We start from the raw sequence: 21,384 nt of genomic DNA, 5'->3' as shown, positions 1-21,384 counted from the left end.
TTCTTGCAAACTACACCTGCCAGCCCAATCACTGCGCAGAAGGAAGCATGCAAGCAACACCACGGAGCGAGCTAATGTTACAGCTCAAAGGAGGATGCCAACATGGTTCACATCTTATACCATCTAGTTCTATTAGATTAAAGAGAAGGCAGACATCTCTACGGACAATAGCTCCAACACTTGGAAACTCACACCAAAACAATCTATACTGATAAAAAGCACTACAGGTGAGAGGAAAAATTTGTATTTTGGGTTGAACTGTCCCTTTAAGGTGAGTCCTGTTGAATCCTGAAACACTGAAATAACTTTTTTACTAATATAACAAAAGGACACAATTCATAATCACTACAAGACAGAGAAGGGATTAACCTTTTGTCTGCCAGCTACAGCGGTTAGTACATTTGCCAATTCAGCGTAAAAGTCATGTAAAAAAAACGCACTTTTAAATAACAGTTTGTAACAAAGTGGTTTGGGAAGACAAACTTATCAACAAACAGAATCCAACATCAATTGTTTGGTACTTGGTGTTAATTCCCCACATGGCCCACATCCTAACATTTTGCCAAATACTTAACTCCTGTCATACCATCGCGGTAAAACACCTGAGCAGTGAAATCTGGTCTGCAGTTGCTGAAAGGCTCAGTAGCTGGCGCACTATAATGGGACAAAAAAAAGTTCAGAATAGAAGATCATACATTCAATATGAGCCTACCCAAAATTTTTGTCAGGCTGAGCGCACCTGGTGGCTAAAAGCAGCACACCCAAAGAGCACCCGAGCGGACGTCATCCCTTTATTTGTAGCGCTTACTACTGTAACCCTCCAACATCCCAGCTCCAGGTGCATTGTGCATGTGTCATACCTGATAGCTCCAACGGGGTCAAAGAGCGTGTCCAATCCTCTTTTGAACAGCCCTGTTTAGCACAAAGAAGTATTAAAACTGCCAGAGGAATAATATTTGACTCCAGTGTATCATTTAACTCCCTCCTGTGTGCTTTACAAGCATAACAAGACTCCACAAAGACAGTGTGAACTAGTCTTGTGTGTCCTCGGGATCTGAGACACAGATGGTGAATCAGACTGATGGATTTAATGAAAAGTGCATGAGTTAGTAGTAAATGGACAAATAAATGCTGCTCACATGATCAGCAGCAGCTGCAAGAATGAAGGAGCTTCTCTAACGAAACTAACGTCAGACTATTTGGTTTGAATGCCTTCACACAAACGGCTAGTGTGACCTCAACTGCACTTGCTGAAGTTAAATCGGGTGTGAATGGTTTCAAGGGAATTTATCAGGCATAACATGCAATGTTACAGCTTAAAAGGCCATCTTAATGAGCCTTTACAAAAAGTACGGACAGCAAAAAAAAAGATTTGCTGAAAAAGGCCACTGTTTTTCAGTACGTTACCTGACTCCACGAAAAAGCCACAAAAGAGAAACGGCTTCAAGTGTAAAATGTAACAAAAAGAGACTTGGAGCCGTAGCTCTAAAGTTCACTGCATCCAAGCCGAGGTCAGTTCTTTGGTAGAGTTATGACCAACCAGTGACTTCAACAATAATTTAGTGATGGACGATGGAAGACTGTCTGTGGAGGTATGTCCAAATGGAGGAGGGTGGAGTTATCCAAGTCTGTACAAAACAGGACGAGGAGCGTCTGTTATCAGTTAAGATACGACCTCTCTCAGTGTCTCATTGTCTTGTCCCGATGTTTCACTGTCTGACAGCAGAGGCACAGCGATCCTGTAAGGTAAATTACCTTTAGTCAACATCTTTCGGGTTGCAGAGACCAAGCGGGAATAGTTATCAGGGTTGTACTCCGTCAAAGGAGGCCGTGCACACAGTAACGGCAGGTTGTCCCTTTCAGGCCGGGACAGGAAGAGAGGAGGCCGGCGCTGGCTCTCGCCCTCCTTCAGGGAGTCTGGGAGTGGCTTGCGTTTGCTTTCAGGTAGGAGCATTATGCAGAGGACAGAGAGGACGGCGAAGGAGGCGAAGATGACGTGGTGGAGGAAGTAGCCACCATTATTCTGCAGCTCCATCAGAGAGGAGGCGGCCATGCCGACGCAACCTGCAGCCAGCACCAGACCGAGGCATCCACCTCTGACAGAGAGACAGAAGAGAGGGAAGAGGAGCAGGAAAAAAGGAACAAAAATCAACAGGGGGATGCATCAAGGTGCAATATCAGACAATATTTTATATTTCCTGTTTGTATTTCTGTAGCACTGAAACCCCAAGCCTACAGAGGACCTAAGTCTTTGAAAATGGGTCACAAATATGAGGTTTAAAAAAGCTAAATAATTTCCTAAAACAGGTGGGTACTGCAGATTTTAGTAAACACAGGAATAAATTGTCCATTTGTGGGAACTATTTTTAGCAGCAGCAGAATATACATTCAAAATAAGCTATATCATGCTTCAGCTGCATAAGCAATACCTAGTAGGATTAATACATTGATACATTGTTTGTTTTGGTCTTTTTAATGGGACTCATTGGCATTAAGAAAAATATATTGGCAGCCTCAGCACTTTGGTCAAAAACACAAACACTTACCGAACCACGGTCGGCATAACTTCACAGGCAAACAACACGCTGAGCATGGCGAGAGCCTGAGAGAACAGCAGACCCACGACGGAGAGCACCAACACCAGACCGCCACGCAGATCTGACACAAAAAAACAGAAAGCTCAATCATTTTTAGAGCTGCAACCATTAATTGAATAATCACTTAGTTGTCAATTCTTAAATTTATCACAAGATACTGATAATTGATTAATAGGTGTGAGCGAATTTTGCAAGAAAAAAAAATGTCAGAAGATTTCAGCTCCTTATATGTGGAAATTGTCCAGTTTATATATTACTCTTTGACCGTAGATTGAATATCTTTGGGTTGTAGACAAAATAAAACATTTGAGGAGGTCTTCTTTGCTTTTAGGAAACACTAATCAACATTTTTCACCATTTCCTGGTATTTTATAGACCAAACAACTAATTGATTAATTGACAATTAAAATAATAACAAGTTAAAGCCCCATTCATTGTCTGTACAAAAAATTAACAGCTGTAGTGCAGTTTAAAGCAAAGACAATCAACATTTTCTGGCATGGGACACAAAACTGGGATGATCACAACCTTAAAACTTGTTGTGTGAATATTACTAGTGCATAATTTTATTTTAAGAACACGGGGGAAGCTGGAAATGGATTATTTGCATATTAAGTCCAATGTTGGGTCTTGACCCACAGGATGAGACAAGAGTGTTTCTTTCATATCTAAGCATGCAAAAAAAAGAAAAATCTGTCATAAATAAACACATACGGAGCCCCGGAGGTGACGTTGGTGGTGTATGTTTTTTTTAAACGTGCACGCTAATTAGTAAATCACACACGGCTATAATCTTTCAAATATGATCACAATGACTGAAATGAAGTCATTCTGAGGCAGAAACAGCCTTTCAGTGACAAGACAGGAGCTGCAATCACTTTTTAGCTGGTTGAAAAGGTGCATTTTATGTGTTGTATTTTTAAAATGCGTGCATAATACGAATCAATCGTTTGCAAGTTTAAAAAAAACCCCATCACATCCATGTCACCTCCCGGGCTCCTAGACACATCATCTTTCAGAACTATGAACTTAAATAGTATCTAAGTTTTGCAAAAGTTTTACTACAAAATAAGATGAGAAATGTGCTGAGTCAATTGCAAAACTGGTTCCAGTTAAAGGACCAGAACAATGTTGATGTCCTAATGACGCTTCATTCAATTTCAAGTGATAAGTCAAAAGTAGTTAACTTAAAGTCAGTTATTTGTTCATTTTAGTCCAGTTTTTACTGTCAACATGTTGAACAACAGAAAATGTAAGTCACCTGTTAAAAAATTAATATTAAAATGAATTATATTTCCAAAATATGGTTACTTAACATAATTACTGCATGGTGTTCTGAGCCCCTTAAAGAAGTTGTGAGAATCAAATCATTACCAATAGCCACAACTGAAAGTGGTTGGAGGATTAAGTTTTTGGCAGCAATGTTAATAACAGTAAAATAATAAGATGTAACGTACACTGAGTGAGGGCTAGCAGCAGCAGCGAAGACAGTCCGGTGATGATGGCGGAGAGCAGGAGCATACCTCGCCGACCAAAGTGATTGACAGACAAACAAATGAAGATGCAGGCCAGAGCTCCGGTAATAACTCGGAGGAAGTAGCTGAAGTAAAAGTTGGAGGAATAACTGTGCAGGTTTCTGGTGAAACAGTACTGGATGCCTGTTCCAATGAACCTGGAGGAGAGACGAGAGAGTTGGAACATAAAACCCAACACTCATTTTTAACATGAAATGTTAAGTCTCTTCATTTAATGGACGAGTCAAGTGAATTGTTTCACGTTGAAAGTAGAAAACTCACAGCGTGAAGCTGAGGATGAGGCAGTTCTTCCAGATAACACGAGTTCGGCGCAGCTCCAGAATTGAAAAGTACATCGGCTGACAGTCTTCTCCGTACGCTGAATCTATCTCTATAACAGAAAAGGAGGATGAATTAATACCTGGAACAAATTCAACATATCCCCAAAGAGCTAACGGTTTTCAGGCTTGGTGTAATTCACTTACTTCTGCATTTAGGTTCAAACAGACGAGCAGAAACTTTATAATCTCCGCAACAGATGGATTGGATAAATCATCAAACATGACACGTGGTAAATCATTATAACAGTCGAGTTCAGGGTTTAGTCCAGGAACAACTCGGTGCAGTGGTTTGCAGGAGGAAAAACATGCTGAGCACACTTCAAGGTGAATAATTTTGTTTCGAGCTGAAACAATTAAGTGATTATAGTTAATGGTCAGGAAATTAATCAGCAACTATTCTGATAATGGAGTAATTATTTAAGTCGTTTTTTAACCACAAACACCATAAAATAAATTGTCATTTTCAGTTGTTAAGACTCTTTGCCTTTTAAAACTTGATGGCTTTTGGTTGGACTGTTGGTTGGATGATACACTGAATCAAAATATGTTCTGTGGCTTTAGGAAACATCAAAAATATTCCATACAATAATAATAATTTGGTTCATATAATTTATAAGAGTTATCTGATCATAGATCACAGCACTGTAGATTATTTGGATCATAGCATATCAATATTTCAATATTTCGGTCGGGACAGGTTGGGGATGGATGGGAGTTACAAGAAAAGAAAAACACGTGTTGCTTTCAGGTTCGTCAAATGGTAACTATGACAGAGCCTATCATGCTCTTGAGTTTACTGTAAATGTGAAAAGAGAGCATTGCGACTTTTGTATCTCAAACAGGGACATATTTAACGTGTTTCCCCTGCAGTGAATTATGAGAGATGACATTTCATGCATAAAAAGGAGACTGGTTCTGGCTCTGGGTAATGTTATATCAACACTTGTTTTGTTGCCTGTTTTCCCATTTTTTTCAATGATTTATTACATTAGTTGTTTCATTTCTCATGAAAGAAAAACTTTGCCCATTTTGTGTGTATTTTTTTGTGCATACACATGCTTTTGTGTGTGTGTGTGTTTATACCTGACAGCAGGTTTTCACCAGGGTAAATTTCATCTTGCAGACAGACACCATTCCTGGTGGAGAAATCCTGGAGGCTCCTCTTCACCCGGGGGATCTGATCTGTGGCGAGCAGCCAGCGAGGAGACTCAGGAAACACTGACGCACAGCTGAGGAAAACAACTTCGTTATCATATCTCAAAGAGATACAAAGCTCAAACATTCTCAGACCTTAGACAAACAGACGGATGAAAAGATGAGCACATGCACAAATTATGTGTGTTTTTTTTTCCAGACACAATTTCTTGGCAAGGGTAAAGAAGAAAGAAAGCTGTCACCACAGCATTATTTATTATCACTTTATCACTGACATCTAAAAGGCATCAGCATACCTGTGTTTTATTTATCAAGTCTTGCACTACAAAATATATTTATTTGATTTTTAACCTCCATAGCTGAGTTCAAACACCAGAGCACAGGATGTGCGAGTTACAAACTCAAGACTGAGGATGACATCTTATTACTGGAATAAACTGAGAAACTAACTGAATTTAGACACACTTTATGGTTCTCCTTTCTGAAGAATAATACATGTGAAAGTTGCTTAAAGAAGCAGTGTACAGAATTCATAGGATTAAATGACATCTAGTGGTGAGGACTGCAGATTGCAACCAGCTCAAACTTCTCCAGTGTGCTTCTCACACTGTTCATATTTTTCCTGGAAGCCGAATTATTTGCAGAGATCCTCTCCAAAACAAATGGATCCGGTGATTTAAACCAGTAAAAACACTGAATAAATGGCATTTCAGGCTGAAAACATCTTTGTTTTTCTGACAATGTTCGCTCGTCGAGGAGGGGCTGCTAACTACCATGGTCAATGTGAAAATGCGAATGGCCCTGTCTAGAGCCAGTGTTTCGGTTTGTCAGTTCTGGGCTACTGTAATAACATGGCGCTGCAACAGGGCAGCCTCCGTGGAGGAGGACTAGACAGAAATGGCTCACGGCGTAACAAAAACACAATTTTTATTTTCAGGTGATTATACACTTTAGAAAATATACTTATTGTATTATATTCAATTTCTGCCAATACATACCCAAAATATTACACACTGGACATCTTAGTGTGTCTGCATGTGAGAGAATTGACTAAGTTGTCTTGTTGTGATGTTGCAAACATATAATTTGTTTTCTTGAAAAACAATGTTCGTCTCAATGAGACTTCCTGAATAAACGGCTAAACTAAACTATGTGATGCTTACAAGAATTTTCCAACTAGAGTGTTATTTATGTCTGGGGCTCCTGGTGGCTCAGTGGATTGAGCGGGTGCCCCATGTACAGAGGTTGTGTCCTTGCTGCAGCAACCGCGGGTTCGATTCATGGCCATGGCCCTTTGCTGCATGACCCCCCTCTCTCCCTCTTTCACACTTGTGCTGTCCTATCAATTAAAGGCAAAATCGCCTGAAAAAACAATCTTAAAAGATTGTGAAGTCAGCTGTTGCTATTAAAAAGTGACAGCTTAGGGAGTAACTCCAAACTGCAGACAGGCCAAACATATCAATGTGCACCAAACACCAATGTACAATATTAAACTGCCCTTAATGCTTTACCAAATACACACGGTGTGTCCTCCACCTGCTACAACAATGTCACCTGACTCACCACCAATAGGAAAGCAGCAGGAGCAGAGGCAAGGTGGCCACAGCCTGGAGAATCGGCCAATCACGGCACAGAACAGCGACGCCCGGCAACAGCAGCTCCGCAAATATGGCAAAGAAGCTGCTGACCATGGCAACCATGAGACGATGGGGAGGGTCACACAGCTCCAGCCCTGAGAGAGCAAGGAAAGATGTCATCAAACCACAGCTAGAGCCAAACTTATACAAAGCTAATTCAATCTCAGGACATGAACTCATTCACACATAAAGCTAAGCATATTGAAATTGTATATATTGGATTATTTTAATGGCTCAGTACAGACATAAACCGTAAATTATCAAGCAGTGGTGGTAATGTTGGGATTCATTATCAGGATTTTTTTTTAACCGCGGTGATGAATCCTGTTTTAATAGAATATGAGTACTGTATTTATTCACACACGAAAATGCCATACTTCCTGCTTTTTCCTTCTCCAAAGAGCTCATATTGATTTAGAGAGCTATCTAACGGTAATATTTGTGATTAAAGGATGTGTGTTGCTCATTGTTTACTTTAGATCTCCATTGGGTGATTGCTAATCAAATAATGAAAGAATACGTAGAGCTATCAATTGTGCAACAGTCTGATATGGATGTCAGATGTGTGACGATGTATTAGGGCCATTATGAGTTTAACAAAAAAAGGGCGTCAATATTACCATAAAAAAAAAAACTTCCAAAACTTTTCAAGATTAAGTTAGACATTTATGATAAAAAACACAACATTCACTGAGATTATAAAGTTATATATATGCATGAAAAAAAATGGAAATATAATATATGAAATCACATATCTAACCTAAAACACATGAAAACTGTATTGGTGTAAAGATTGTTATTAAAATCTCTAGTTAATAGTAGATCATATTAATAAATGAAAATGGCTAATTGATGCACAGATTTTCATATATTACATGGGTAAATAAATCCACATGGTATTTAAACAAATGTATTTATTGGTAGTTTGTTGTGTATGGGATATTGCTTGAGTGTGGTGTTTCACAGCGAGGACGCGGGGCTGTAGCACCACATTCGTTCACTGCAAAAAAGCAAATACAGTGCATTGATTTATAGCTAAATAGAAGCAAAACAAGTTCTTTGAGGAGTATAATGTAAGACTTATGCTAAGCTGATTGAAATAGTAAAGTGATATCTGTCTGTGTCATGCACAGTCTTAATTCTCCCCGTTCACCTTCTTCCAGGATGTTCGGGCACAAGAATTCCTCAAGAGCTCCCACGCAGAAAGTGTGTAGAGGGCATCTACATACCAAAATATAAATCCCATAAATTCAAATACGTATCTTACATTTATAAACACATTGTTTGTATAATTTGATACTAATATGTCTTATTAGTGTACTGTAAAATGAAGCGCAGCCACTGCTGTGTCTGTGGCGTGATCAGTTCGGTTTATGGTCCTTGTCTGTTTACTGATTTTGTTGTGTGTTGTTAAAAGTTTTTGTTGCTTTCTTTGCTTTTTAAAGAAAACAGTTGATACGCATAGTCCAATTGTGTTTTTTCTTTACCCTGGGTAATTATTTATTGTTATTCCCCTCATGCCCTAAGCCAAGTCGGGGTACATAACAACAACAGGGAAAGCTTTTTTTTTTTTCAAATACAAATATTTGACTTTAACCTCAGAGAAATCCATAAAATTGCTCACATATTTATGACTTCAGAATTTCAGAGAATTTCTGTTTTTGTTTCATAAATTAACAACTTCAATCTTGGAATTTAGGAGTTCTTTATCTGAGTATTACCCCTCAACTCCTCCATCTTTTTCCCCCTTTTTAACCTACAATGGCGCTGATGTGTCAATGTAAATTCAATGTAGTTTTTTTTTTTTTTTTAAATTTAAGTAATTACATTATGTGGTCCCGAGGAAGAGCGGCAATCATTGTTGTCAAAGCAGCTCCTGTGGATCTTAAACTAAACTAAAACTTAAAGTCTATCTTTGCTTTTGCTACAGCACCTTTACATCTCCTGAAAAAAAATAAGCTTCCAGCTGCTAACAAGCTGCTAAGAGATAAAGTACTCGTAACCTCAGGTACTAATGTAAACTTGTTTAGCGATGTTTCAAGCTGTACATGACTTTTTTTCCCCACCCCACGACCCTGTCAGGGGGGTAGAGAAGGAAAATGAGGAGGTTACTTCCTGCTCACTTCCGTGCCTTCAGTTGTGTCCTGCTATTGTTTCTCTCCTCTCCGCAGAGGAGCAGCACATCGCTGAGAAACATTTCTCTCACGCCCTCATCCCGCCCAGCCCCACATCAGCCTAACCTATAAAAACAAAATCTGGACTCAATCGAGCCCTGACCTCGCAGGAATGTGGGAGTGTGTGGGTTTATCAACAACAGAAAAAAGTGAGTGTCTGTATTTCAGATGAGACCACCACCCAGTACCACCGCCTCCCACACAGGAATGTGTACAGTTTCCAATAAAGCTAATGTAATTACTTTTATATGCTGCTTTACTCTTGTTTTAGAAAGATCCAGAAGGGAAACACGCTGTATGTAAGACACTGTGTGCTCATACCAGCCAGAGACATTTCACAATGTCATGCTGAGGAAGAGGAGCTGAGTCTCAACATAGAGGCTGTACAGCCTCTAAAGGAGGACAGCTGAGAGCTACAAGTAAAGAAAAACCATCTGTCTGCTGTCAGTCAGTGCAGCACAACATGCTTCAGTTTCTCATCAGCTCTGACGCTGTGTCATACACATACACATGCTGAAGCAGTAACCCCATATCTCTGATTTTGGGTGAGCAATTCAAACATGCAGCCTAGAGCAAAGGTCAAGACTCATTAGAAGAAAACTAAAAGACCATAGTGTCCCAATTACATGCAATATACTATTTTTTTTTTACATAAAAGTATTCATGAAAATATATAACTTTTTCTACTAACAGGAAATGATACAATGGGTCTCACTGCACATGCCCAAGAACTGGGGAAATGCCACCACAAATGTAAACGTGATTTTCCAGAGTGTCAGACATTCATCAGTCTTATCAAAAAGACGTGTCATCTCTAAAAATGTGTTCTCTGCATCCTCGAGCAGTATGTAAGCCACACAGAAGCTGACACACTAGACAAAACAATGCACATTCAAAACTTTTCCAAAACTTCCTTTCAAATCCAAAGCATTTCCAGGCCTGGAAAACAGTATTTCAAATTTCAGAACTTTTCCAGAAATTGCATGGCCGTGGCAACCACGCATAAAACAATCTAAATGTGACTGTATGATATTTATGGGTTTTTTTTTTTTAAATGTTCCTCAAATTTGAAACTTGTATTTTCTTGTGTTGGGCAACAGTTTGTGGACTGTGAAAATTACATTGTTGGTAATTTTTAAATTTTTTTTGTATTTTTTATTTATGGTAACAGTGTTTTTGACCACTTGTGAAAAGTTAAAAAGGAAAAGGGCAAAAATAAGAAAACTTTGGAGAATCCCAAAAGTCAATGGCTACTAACAAAATAAAAATAAATCATGGGTACGTACAAAAATAAGAGAAAATTTGTTTGCAAATCTCTTTCTGCATGAGGCCCAATATGAGCAGCAATGCATATCAAAACAAATTCTGACTTGCCACTGCCAATAAGTCAAAATTTGTAGTTTTTTCATAAAATTGAACCCAATTTTTACACAAGTTCTAACCGGCAATTTGCAGCAGTAACGATTCACTGCATTTACATTGTCTTTATATGGCAATTTGAGTTGCTGATGATGGGGCCATCATTTGCGCACATACTTAAAGTATAACTGCAGACTCACAGGCTTGTACAATAACAAACACTTAAGCAGAAGAGAGATAAGATGAAGCAGCAGCAGCAGTAGTAGCAGTTGTTCCCTTTTTAAATTTGTTGGCTCACCAAAATCTCTTCTTTTAGTGAACAAGAGAAGCTTGTTTTTAGCTTGAGGTTTTCACTCCATAACAAAATGCATTCTGTGTATCAGCTGTGTTTTATGCAGTACTGTAATTTAATTATTTTCCATGTAATGAGAGATGAATGATGAAAGCTGAATAGGCAGCATACATGTCTTTGTGAAGAGCGCAGGAGGGGAGACAGGAAACGACTACAGATAATCTCCTGAAAATTATATGGTTACATTATCTACATCTCTTTACATAACATTCTGTTTAATTATTATTGATAACAAAAGGGCTTAATGACTTAATCACACATAAGGAGAGGCTGAAGGGGTTGCAGACTTTTTTCCATAGATGCACCTTTTCATTCTTTGAAGCCAAAATTTAAGATCACAGTTGGTTTTGCCACTGATGCTGAGGACAGCCTAAAGTCAAAGACTTCATATAAAGCTATATCGTGCACATTAATCCTGCTTGCACAAACAAACAAGAATTGCTACAGAAAACATGAGATATATATTGATCTTATCGATGATATAATATCTGTGAGATACTATTACAGTCTCTCCATCTGCTATCAGCTGAAAACCACAGATGGTAAAACTGTTTACCTGTGACTAGCAATTATATCATTACATTAAACTGGCATATTGTCTTTCAGGTTGTTTTCTTCACTTTCAGAATTAAAAGTCTAATTTCAGTTGTTTTTGTTTCCTGAAATAAAGCTAAGATGGCAAAAAAGAGGCAGGATTTTCTCATTTGTATCCGAAAAGGGCAAAACAGGATTTTTCTTTTCTCTGAATGATGATATAGTTCACCAGGTGGAGATTTATTCAGTATTCGGTATTTCTCATTACCTGAATGTTTGTTTCCAATGAAGCACTGAAACTAAGTGACTGTGCAGTTGCACAACATGTATGCAACCAGTGTGACAGCATTTTATTCTACACTGGGGACACACGAGGTCGAGAGTGATTACATTAACATTATGTAAGATTTACATAACCTTAGATTTACAGCAGGACGATATATACTTATTATCAAAATCTTTGGGCCAAAAAAACACTGCCTGGAGAAAAATCCTGAATGTGACATCATTCTGAAGTAAATTAAATTTAATACTATTTTTAGTACTTAGTATTTAGTACTCTTTAATATTACAAAAATTCTGAGAACACGTAGGACTGATTGACTTTCCTTCTAATGACACTTTAATGTAATAATAAACAGCAGCGCGTCTTGAACTGTAAACAGCTAGATGTATGGTAATATTCATGTGCCACTATTCTCTCTTATTTACCTGTTGGCTTTTAATTTAGCTTACTTTTTATCATGTTTGTGACTGTCTTGCAACTTTTTGCATTATTTGGGGATGTTATGTACATTAAATCCCAGCAACAAATTAAAATGCAGAAATGCGATTTCACCAAATGACATTTTGTGTGCCAGCAAATGACTCAGAGCGAAGCTCAGGAATCCTCGAGTGCTCTCTAAAATAAACAAAGTGAGTGGTCGTGACTGAAGCAGCTGAAGCTGTTTTTTTTTCCACCCCCCTGGAGAAGCTGATTACTGAATAAGGCTGCAGGAAGCCTACCCGCAGGATAAGAGGGACAACAGTTAAATGTATGTGTGCAGGAAACTCACTGGCAATGTACGAGGAAATGAAGACCCCAGCGAGCATGGCGCCCTGAGAGAGACGCAGCAGCAGAAACACCACCGCGCTGTTGGACAAACACACGGCCACTCCGAACATACTGGAGAGACTGATGGAGAGGAGGAAACATCGTCGACGACCAACCCTGAAAATACACACGCAATTACATTACTATCATCTCTCAGTCACAAAACTGACACAAATAAAAATTAGGGTGCCCAACATTTCTGAATAAAAATGTATTAAATAAAGATCATGTGAATGAATCATGTAATATACATGAATGAAACAAAAAAATTATGAAATAATTTAAATACTTACTAAAACCAACTAGTTATTGTATAATGCATTTTAATCATCCTTATTTCGGATTGATAGGAATCCATTTTTATTATATAAGTCATTTTTATGTTCATGTTGATCTTTGTCAGTGTCTTTATTATGCATCATATTGAACACTTTGGGGTTTCATGTAAAATACGATAATGACTTACCAGTCGCACAGCGTACCAAGGAGGATGTATCCCAGAATCCATCCACTCATGAAGCAGATATGCTGCAAAGGGATTTTCCAGTAGTTGCTGCAAACCAGGTTCCACTGTAAATGAAGACAACTAACTTGGATGAAAATGGAAAATGGAGAGCCACGCAACTCAATTAGGTTTGTTCCATGCAGTTAGCGGGCATCAGCAGTTTGTCATATTTTACCAACTGTCCGAACAGTGTGTGCTTTGTTTCACATAATAAAAGGTTGGAGCAGTGATACTCAACCTATGGCCCACAGGCCAGATCTGGCCTGATAGAGGCCTACAAACCATTTTCTAATTCACAATAAAAATAAAGTGATTCACATTGGGAATTGTTTTTGTACTTTTAGTATACATAAGGTGCCAGAATGCATAAAACAGCACTAAAATAGAGCTTGTTTATCATAGAAAGTGCCGGTGGAAGATCCCCTGCACCCCCTAAGAAAAGGCCTTAACTAAGCCCCTAATGCTTCAAAATCCAAGAAATGTCCTTAAATCCTAGCAATATAGGTAAATCCTTGAAACTCCCTAAAATCCTACAAACGTCCTAAAATTTTAGAAAGATCCCAGAATCCAAGAAAGATCCAAATATTCTGGAAATGTCCTAAAACACTTGAAATGTCCTAAAATCCTAGAAACCCATGTGGGGCTGTTGCGACTGGCCCCGGGCCTCCTGTCATTTTTGCAAAGTGGCCCCCAAGCGAAGCAAGTTTAGTATCCCTAGGTTAGAAGATTATCACTATGGTTGAGAAATGGTTAAAAAAAAGCAAATGGATGGAAAAATGTGCATTTCCTTCCTCTCCCTGGCTGGCTGTCAGACATTTTACACATACTTCCACGAAAAAAAAAACAAAAAAACTTTAGGCTTCAATACTAAACCATTCTATTAAGAGAGATCATAACTAATAATGATGACAGAAACATGTAAAACTGCATACTGTGAAACCATGATATTTTCTGAGATGGTTATCGTATTGTGAAAATCTCAAACCGTTGCAACCCTTATTATAGCTGTGCATTTTTGTTTGTCATTAGTTGATGAGGCTGAATTTCCTGTCTTTGGCTCTCAGCCCTTTAATTTCCACCGAAAACTTAAATCTTTAAACTCAGGTCACAAATATATACATTCTTGAATGAGGCTCAGTAAGAGGCTAAAATGGCTGAGCACTGTAGCCTTTAGCAAACGTACTTAAACGTACAGAAGTAAAAGTAATTAAGAAGTAACATGGATTGATGGTGCTCCTGTGAGTATTTGTGGCAGGAGCAGGATGGTGTATGTGAGGTCGACTAAAAATAAACAGTGCCCAGGTTCATTGTAATGTCACACGCGTGACTCATTAATGAGTTTATAATTGTTTTTGAACAACAATGGAGGTCTGATGCACAAGTGGAATAAGTTAATCAAGGTGAAACATGTTAGTGAGATCAATTCATTATTGGTTTTGGTCTTTTTGTGGAATTTGCTGACGACAGGAAAAATATGGAATCTATTCATCCTTTAAACAATTATAACACACTTTAAAACTCAATTCTTTTATAAAGCAAAGAGAAATATTTGAGACTTAAACCAGTAGCTAATATGAATGAAGGGGATCTGACTATAAACTTTTAGCACACTTCAGAAAATGTACCGCAGTAGGGTACATGTGATTAGCAGCGATATAACGCACTCATCAAATAACCCTTGAGTCGAGCATATATGTCAGAAATAATTTATTAACTCTTATTTATTTCTAAAACATGATTTGTACATTCAAAGACTTAAAAAAGCTCATGAACAAACTGTCACCATCATGCTGTATTCAACGTAATTTGTCACAAACAGAGGGATTTCTGTGAGGAAGCAGGAATGCAGATCATGTCGTTCCCAATTGAGTTAAGATGTCTGCTGACAGCGTTATTACATTAGAACAAAGTAGTGCTCAAAGTAGAGCTGCCAGCGGCTCTACGCCTGCTCAGTACCAGCCGCTGCCCGAAAGAGGATTCTTCTCCACCTCCCTCTGACTCCTCTCCCACGTACTCTGTGTGGATTTCAGGGTTTTCTTGACAGTTAGCATTTTACAGACTCACTACAAAGATTGGGATCAATATTTAAAATGAGTAAAAACAAACACTCAACAATACTAGATCGCTGCACACCCACAAAACCTTGTCCTCTTTTAGTGTTGTATTTCTGTTGTTTTGTTTAGTGCAAATACATAAAACAACATGTTTAAACGCTTGCTCGTGTTAACACTTTACATAATGATTTTCGTTGAACAGATGGTTTGTGATTTAAATCTTACCTATTTTGTGACAGCGGCTGACACGCACCAGCCACACACCTGAGAAGCGCTGCTCTTGCAGGCAGTGTGGCTGCACTGGCTTATTAACATGGGTACTAAAAAAAAAAAAAAAAAAAAATCACATTCGGCAACACTCACACAGGCGGTGTGTTCCCGGCGTAAGAGAAGAAAGCCTAGAAAGGTCAAAACTCCAGCACAACTTGTAGTATAATAAAGAACAACTCAATTGTGAGAGCAGTGCAACAAGACCTTTTTTGGACTATTTTTTGGATCCCCTATGTGAATTGTGCGCAGTGTACCTTTGCTAGAATATTACATGTCACCATGGTTGCTTGCGTGTTGTTTCATGTTGGAAAATGTACAATATAAGCACAATATTAAAGGTCTTAATACTAGAATTTGGTCGTGTCCCTCTTCAACACAGGTTTTTGACGGTTGGTTATCTAGCCCCAAGACGTACAAGGAGGCCAAGTACTCTGACCTGGTTTCAAAAACTGCAAAACTGTTTAGCAGATAGGGAGAGTGGCCACAAGCAGATGCTCAAAAACATCAATAAGTCAATTCCACAAACAAACAGCTAATAGATCCAGTTAACAGCTCTGTCTTGCGAAAAAACAAAAACATTTTGAGCTTTTACCGGTTAACTGAGCGGGACTTTTGTACTCTGTTTCCATTATTTTGTCCAGCATCTGTATTTGAAGGTGATGAGCTCTATTGTACTCTGTATTAAATTTTTCCTTTTATAAATATTTCCTCTGTTGCAAGAAATGACGTCATGTGCAGAGGAAGCTGTTGTTGGTGAAGGAGGCGTTCAGGGTCTCAGGAAGGAACATGGAGGCCTCACTCTTTGTCACGGGGAGAAAACAAGGAAAAGTCTCCTCACTGCCAGGGTCTATTTCCTTGAGGCCATGATACACAAGACAAGAAGTTGAGGGGTGATTACCCATAATTACTTTGCTCGCCTTGACAGCCCCCCTCTAATTACTGTGGTTTAGAGACTGTCAGATACTCTGATGTCGTTTTAATCTGTAACACAGAAACATTTGTGGTGTGCTGGTGTGTTTGCTCGGGGTCACATTGAGAAATATTTTAGTTGGAACTTGTTATCAGTGTTTGCAGAGCGGGATGGATCCTTGAAGATCTGAAGTCCAAGAAAGCAGACTGAGAAGAAGATAAACACTGTTTTGCTGCTTATTTACACATGTAGTTACACAACTATATCATGTCAAAACCCGCCGTCTGTGTTTACGCTCTGGATACATTAAGCATGCAAGAGACAAAAAGGATCCATATCATTAAATTATCCAGTGTTATTATCCAAGAAATAAAAAAAGAGGTAATAATAATAAGAGCTCAGTGCCAGCAGCTGGATGAGACACGGAGCGATGTGCTCCGGTGTTTCTAAATAATTCCATCCAAAGACTGATTCAATCTGAAACTAAAACAAAGTAGAAGTCTAAAGAAGTCACTTCCCACTGCTGAATATTTGTCTGTTTCTCTTATTCAGGCACTTTGGTGCTGTGAGCAGAAGCTCCGCTCTGTTTGTCTCACTCACTGTGCTGCTGTCGGACCATCAGCTGTTTGAGCCGCGATAATGAAGCGCCATTGAAGCACACACGACTCGGCTGTCAAACACTCAGCTGTAGTCTAGAGTCAAACTCGTTCACTGCAGTCCATGATTGTTCAACACTTTGGCTGTTGCAGTATTTTGGCGAGAGATTTTCCTCGCTGTCGTGCTTCTAGGGACCAAAACATCCCCAGAAGCACACTGCACAGCACAATGACTAGCAGAAAAAAAAAGACTGCTGGAAGTGAAGCAATCTCAGAGTCTCAGTTGACTGAGGGGTTTCCAACCGATAACTTGAATGTCCAACTTTCAGCAGGCAGCCCTAAAATTTTCTTTACATGAAATCACTTTTATTGGTCGGAAATAACTAGTATGGACTTGGCAAAGAGTCAAAATTGCACTGGTCCCAGAGCTTGCCAGGTAACCTGTGGCATGCTGATTTTCTCATCTTGTTAATAATAGTGCTGCAGCTAAAACAATAAGGGTATAACAGCAAAAAATGGTTATAAGATATTGCATGTTATTAACGGTGTGACTCAGTCATAATATCTTCACAATACACTTTAGGTTTTAAGAAAAAGGGTTTTGAGTGAGTACTTTATGCATTCAGGTAAAACGGGACTAAACAAATAAGCTAAAATGGGCAGGGACGAGAAAAAATCAATTCAGTATAGTATTGTGTAGTATGGTGTGGCAATATTGCATCGATACAGCTGGTATCGATTTTTTTCATTATATAAATTATTAACATTGCAAAAAAACTGAACTTTTGGTAACCAGAATGATAAAACCAATTGCTTCCTCAGTCCACTAGATACATTTAGCTGCAAAAGATATGACTGAAGTGAGAAACTTCATCTGTAAACTTGATTTTACAAGATTTTATAAGGTATCAACAAATGTTGATATTTTTCCATTTGGGGACATAATTTTGAGAAAAGGCAATACATCGCAACATATGTAAAATATCTAATAAAAATATCTCTATTGCAATAATATAGTATCCTGAACAAAGCACCGTGATAATATTGTATCGTGAGGCCTCTGCAGATTCCTACCCCTAAAAATGGGACATTTTTCTGAGGTGTTTTTATGCTACCGGGTGCCTTAAATCACACTATTGTGTACTATCCTGTCACATAATATTTTTGGTCACTTAAAAAAAATGTCAAAGATGATGAAGCCGTGTTGACCAAAATAGTCCAGAATGAGTCATCGTTGTTACAAGCATGTAGACGTGTCCATTGTAATGTCCACAACATGGCACCAAAGACAGGCATAAGAGCAGAGAAATCATGACAGAGGAGTTGGATGATCGTTTAAAATGAAAAGCCACAGGTTGCATTAATTATGGATTTAACCATTTAATAAACAAATAAACACAACTATCCCATTTTACCTAAAAGTGGCATAGGAGTGAGGCTTTTAATGTATTTTTCTATAATGCCACTTATTAATATTGCAAGTACAAATTCAATTTTTCATAGCCTACTAGAACAATAAAATCAATTGCTTTTTCAGTGCACAAGACACATTTTGCCACAAGAAAAAATGATTTAAGAGAAGAAAAAATCTTTAAAAAAAACTTTACCTTGTTAGATATAACAGATGCTGACTCAGTTTCCTTTGGGGACATAATTCATGGTTGCAAAAAGGTTATCCCAGTATTCAGCATATTGCAAAACATTGAAATTGCGATAATATTGTATCATGACTTTAGTATCATGACAATATCGTTGGACCTTTGGGGATTCCCACCCCTAATTTGAAGATCTAAAGTTTCTTAAATGTGTTACTTGGCAAAATAATTTTTTTTAAACAAAAATATGACAAGATCCATGGCAAGTTTTAACACTCCATGTATTCTTCTGAATTTTTGGTGGTTTTCTTGGTAATCTACAAAAAAGTGTCCCAAATTAGGCTTCCTGACTTCTTTAGCAGAAGCAGTCTTTACTCTAGTGCCTGTTGGAGCTGATAGGTGCCAGACAGCAGATAAATGAGAGTGAAAACGACTCAGCAACAAAGTTTTGACTGTTTAACCCGAGCAAATATTGACTGAGTGCTGCCAACAGCCGTCTTCATGACCTCACATACTTCCAGCCGAGATAAACTGCTGTTACTGAGTGGAAACTGGAACAAATCCAGTTCAGCAACACTATCTTGAAGCAAGGCCAAAAAATATGCAATTAGTTGTAACAGCGACACACAAGGGAAATAGTTAGAAATCAAAATATTATGACAGTCAGCAGTTGTAGATGGGGTAAAAAAAAACACTGATAAAAACAACAACCTATGGTCAAATCTGATCAAGAAAAGCTTTTTTTATGGTAGTGCTGTGACTGACAACCAAGTACATTTACTCAACTACTGTACTTAATGACAACTGCAGGTACTTGTACTTTACTTGAGACTTTTCATTTCATCCCACTTCATACTTTAACTCCACTACATTTCAGAGGGAAAAATTGTACTTTTTTCATCACAATATTTATGTAACAGCTTTAGTTCAAATCAAGGTTGTTTTTCATAGAAAAACATGTGAGGAGTACATAAAAGATGTATAATTACAAATGAAATTACCCATTAGTTTATACAAGTACAGCTAAAACTAGCCAATAAATCAGTCATAAAATTAATTGGCAACTATTTTGATCAACATCTTTTTTCCTCTTTATTTGAACAGCGTTGAGCAATTATTACAATAAACTTTTAAGCCATACTTTAAATTTTCTTCTTTCTTTTACATTTTTAGATTTTCCTGAAATGAACAGTTGTACTTTTCATACTTAAAGTTAATTTTTATGATTATACCTACTTTTATTTAAGTAATATTTTTAATGCAGGACCTTTACCTTCAGCAGAGTACTTTTACTTTTACTTTTTCTTTTTTAGGATGGTATTGGTACTTTCACTTACGTAAGAGAACTAAATATTTCTTCCACCAATGCTACTCAGCCTTGCTTCAGCCTAAAAATGTGAATAAACTCACTTTGAATCAGTTTGTCCTGCACTTCACCCCGGGCTCTAACTCTTTTAAGAGGTCCTGATTTAAGTCAAACACTCAAACAGACCTGAACAGAAGACCTGCGGGCTGAACAGTCTCTTACCTCGGTGACAAAGTTGCTGTGCAGCCCGGCTACATGGGCGTACTCCCACCCCACGGTGCAGGACACCCTCTGCCTGGGAACCTTCTCGGAAAAGTCCGAGCTGTTTGCCGGATACTTGAAGAGTTCACAGTGGCTGAGCCCGGAGCCGTTCACCCAGGGGATGGTGAGGTTCAGGTAGCCCTGTCTGGAGAGGTTGCTGGGGAGGAAAGCGGCGGGCAGCAGCTGCGGGTCGGTTTTGCAGTGATACGACTCCGGGATTAAAGTGTAAAAAACGTCGCTAAACAGATTCAGCATGACCGCGAAGTTGGGGAACCAACTGAAAAGTACAACGAGTCGGTTGTAGCGTCCATATCCGCCGATGTGAGGGAAAATCTTCGTCTCGTAATCCATTTGGGGACAAATGTTTGTTGAAGACGCTTCTGTGGCCATTGCGCAGTGAGTGCGCACGCTCGACTGGCACCAGATCCGGCAGCAGCAGGTAAAGCCCGCGTGGAGGGCGGAGTCATGTGGGGGGAAAGACCTATGAGGCACCTGCCTGGCTGCTGCAGTGACTCAGTGCAGAGTGGCCCCTGAGTCACACACACACACACACACACACACACACACACACACACACAGTGACAGGATAGACGCATACAGTAACGTGACTTTGTGAATGACTTCTGACAGGGTTAGTTAGGCTATTAGTGGTAATTTTTAGTTTAACCTTTTTAGATAATTTATAAAGTTATTGACCTTTATATCTAATCTCTTTACCCTTTATTGTTAATCTGGATCTTTCATACTGTTTTTTGCATTTTATTGCTCTCTAAAGGACTTTGAATTGCCCCATTGTATGAAATCTGATGTACAAATAAAGCTGCCTTGCCTAAAATATAAAAGCTTTAAATCATTTCAAATTCACTGTTTATTGCAAGACACATTGGCGGGTTATGAGACAAAAGGCCCTACCACCACTTCCACATAGGAGCAACTTGGGCCTAGAATTTTTGGTTTGGGCTTTTTTGTTGTTTTTTTAAATCTCTTTGTTGTCATTATGCAACTTTTTGATTTTGTATCTCTTTGTTGTCATTATGCAACTTTTTGATTTTGTATCTCTTTGTAGTCATTTTGTGTTTTTGTTTTTTTTTTTGGTTGTTTTCTGTAGCTCTTTATTCATTTGTGTCTCAT

General features: G+C 38.5%; 1 protein-coding gene across 1 annotated transcript; it reads right to left on the bottom strand.

Annotated features, from left to right (window-relative positions):
- Nucleotides 1–15: 15 nt before the first annotated feature.
- On the bottom strand, nucleotides 16–20,654 carry slc22a31 (solute carrier family 22 member 31). Its single transcript, XM_042493545.1, has 9 exons — nucleotides 20,215–20,654; nucleotides 13,223–13,326; nucleotides 12,719–12,873; nucleotides 7,171–7,339; nucleotides 5,536–5,681; nucleotides 4,394–4,502; nucleotides 4,055–4,269; nucleotides 2,547–2,658; nucleotides 16–2,096 (listed from the first exon to the last, which is right to left on the bottom strand). Exons 1-9 carry the CDS (start codon nucleotides 20,641–20,643, stop codon nucleotides 1,664–1,666), a joined length of 1,872 nt encoding a protein of 623 aa, XP_042349479.1. The 5' UTR covers nucleotides 20,644–20,654; the 3' UTR covers nucleotides 16–1,663.
- Between the last annotated feature and the right edge of the window lie 730 nt (nucleotides 20,655–21,384).

The sequence above is a fragment of the Plectropomus leopardus genome, chromosome 1 (genome assembly GCF_008729295.1).
Source record: "Plectropomus leopardus isolate mb chromosome 1, YSFRI_Pleo_2.0, whole genome shotgun sequence".
Taxonomy (NCBI): Eukaryota; Metazoa; Chordata; class Actinopteri; order Perciformes; family Serranidae; genus Plectropomus; species Plectropomus leopardus.
Note: the sequence above shows the minus strand (reverse complement) of the source record. Positions and strands in the feature narration are given on the sequence as shown.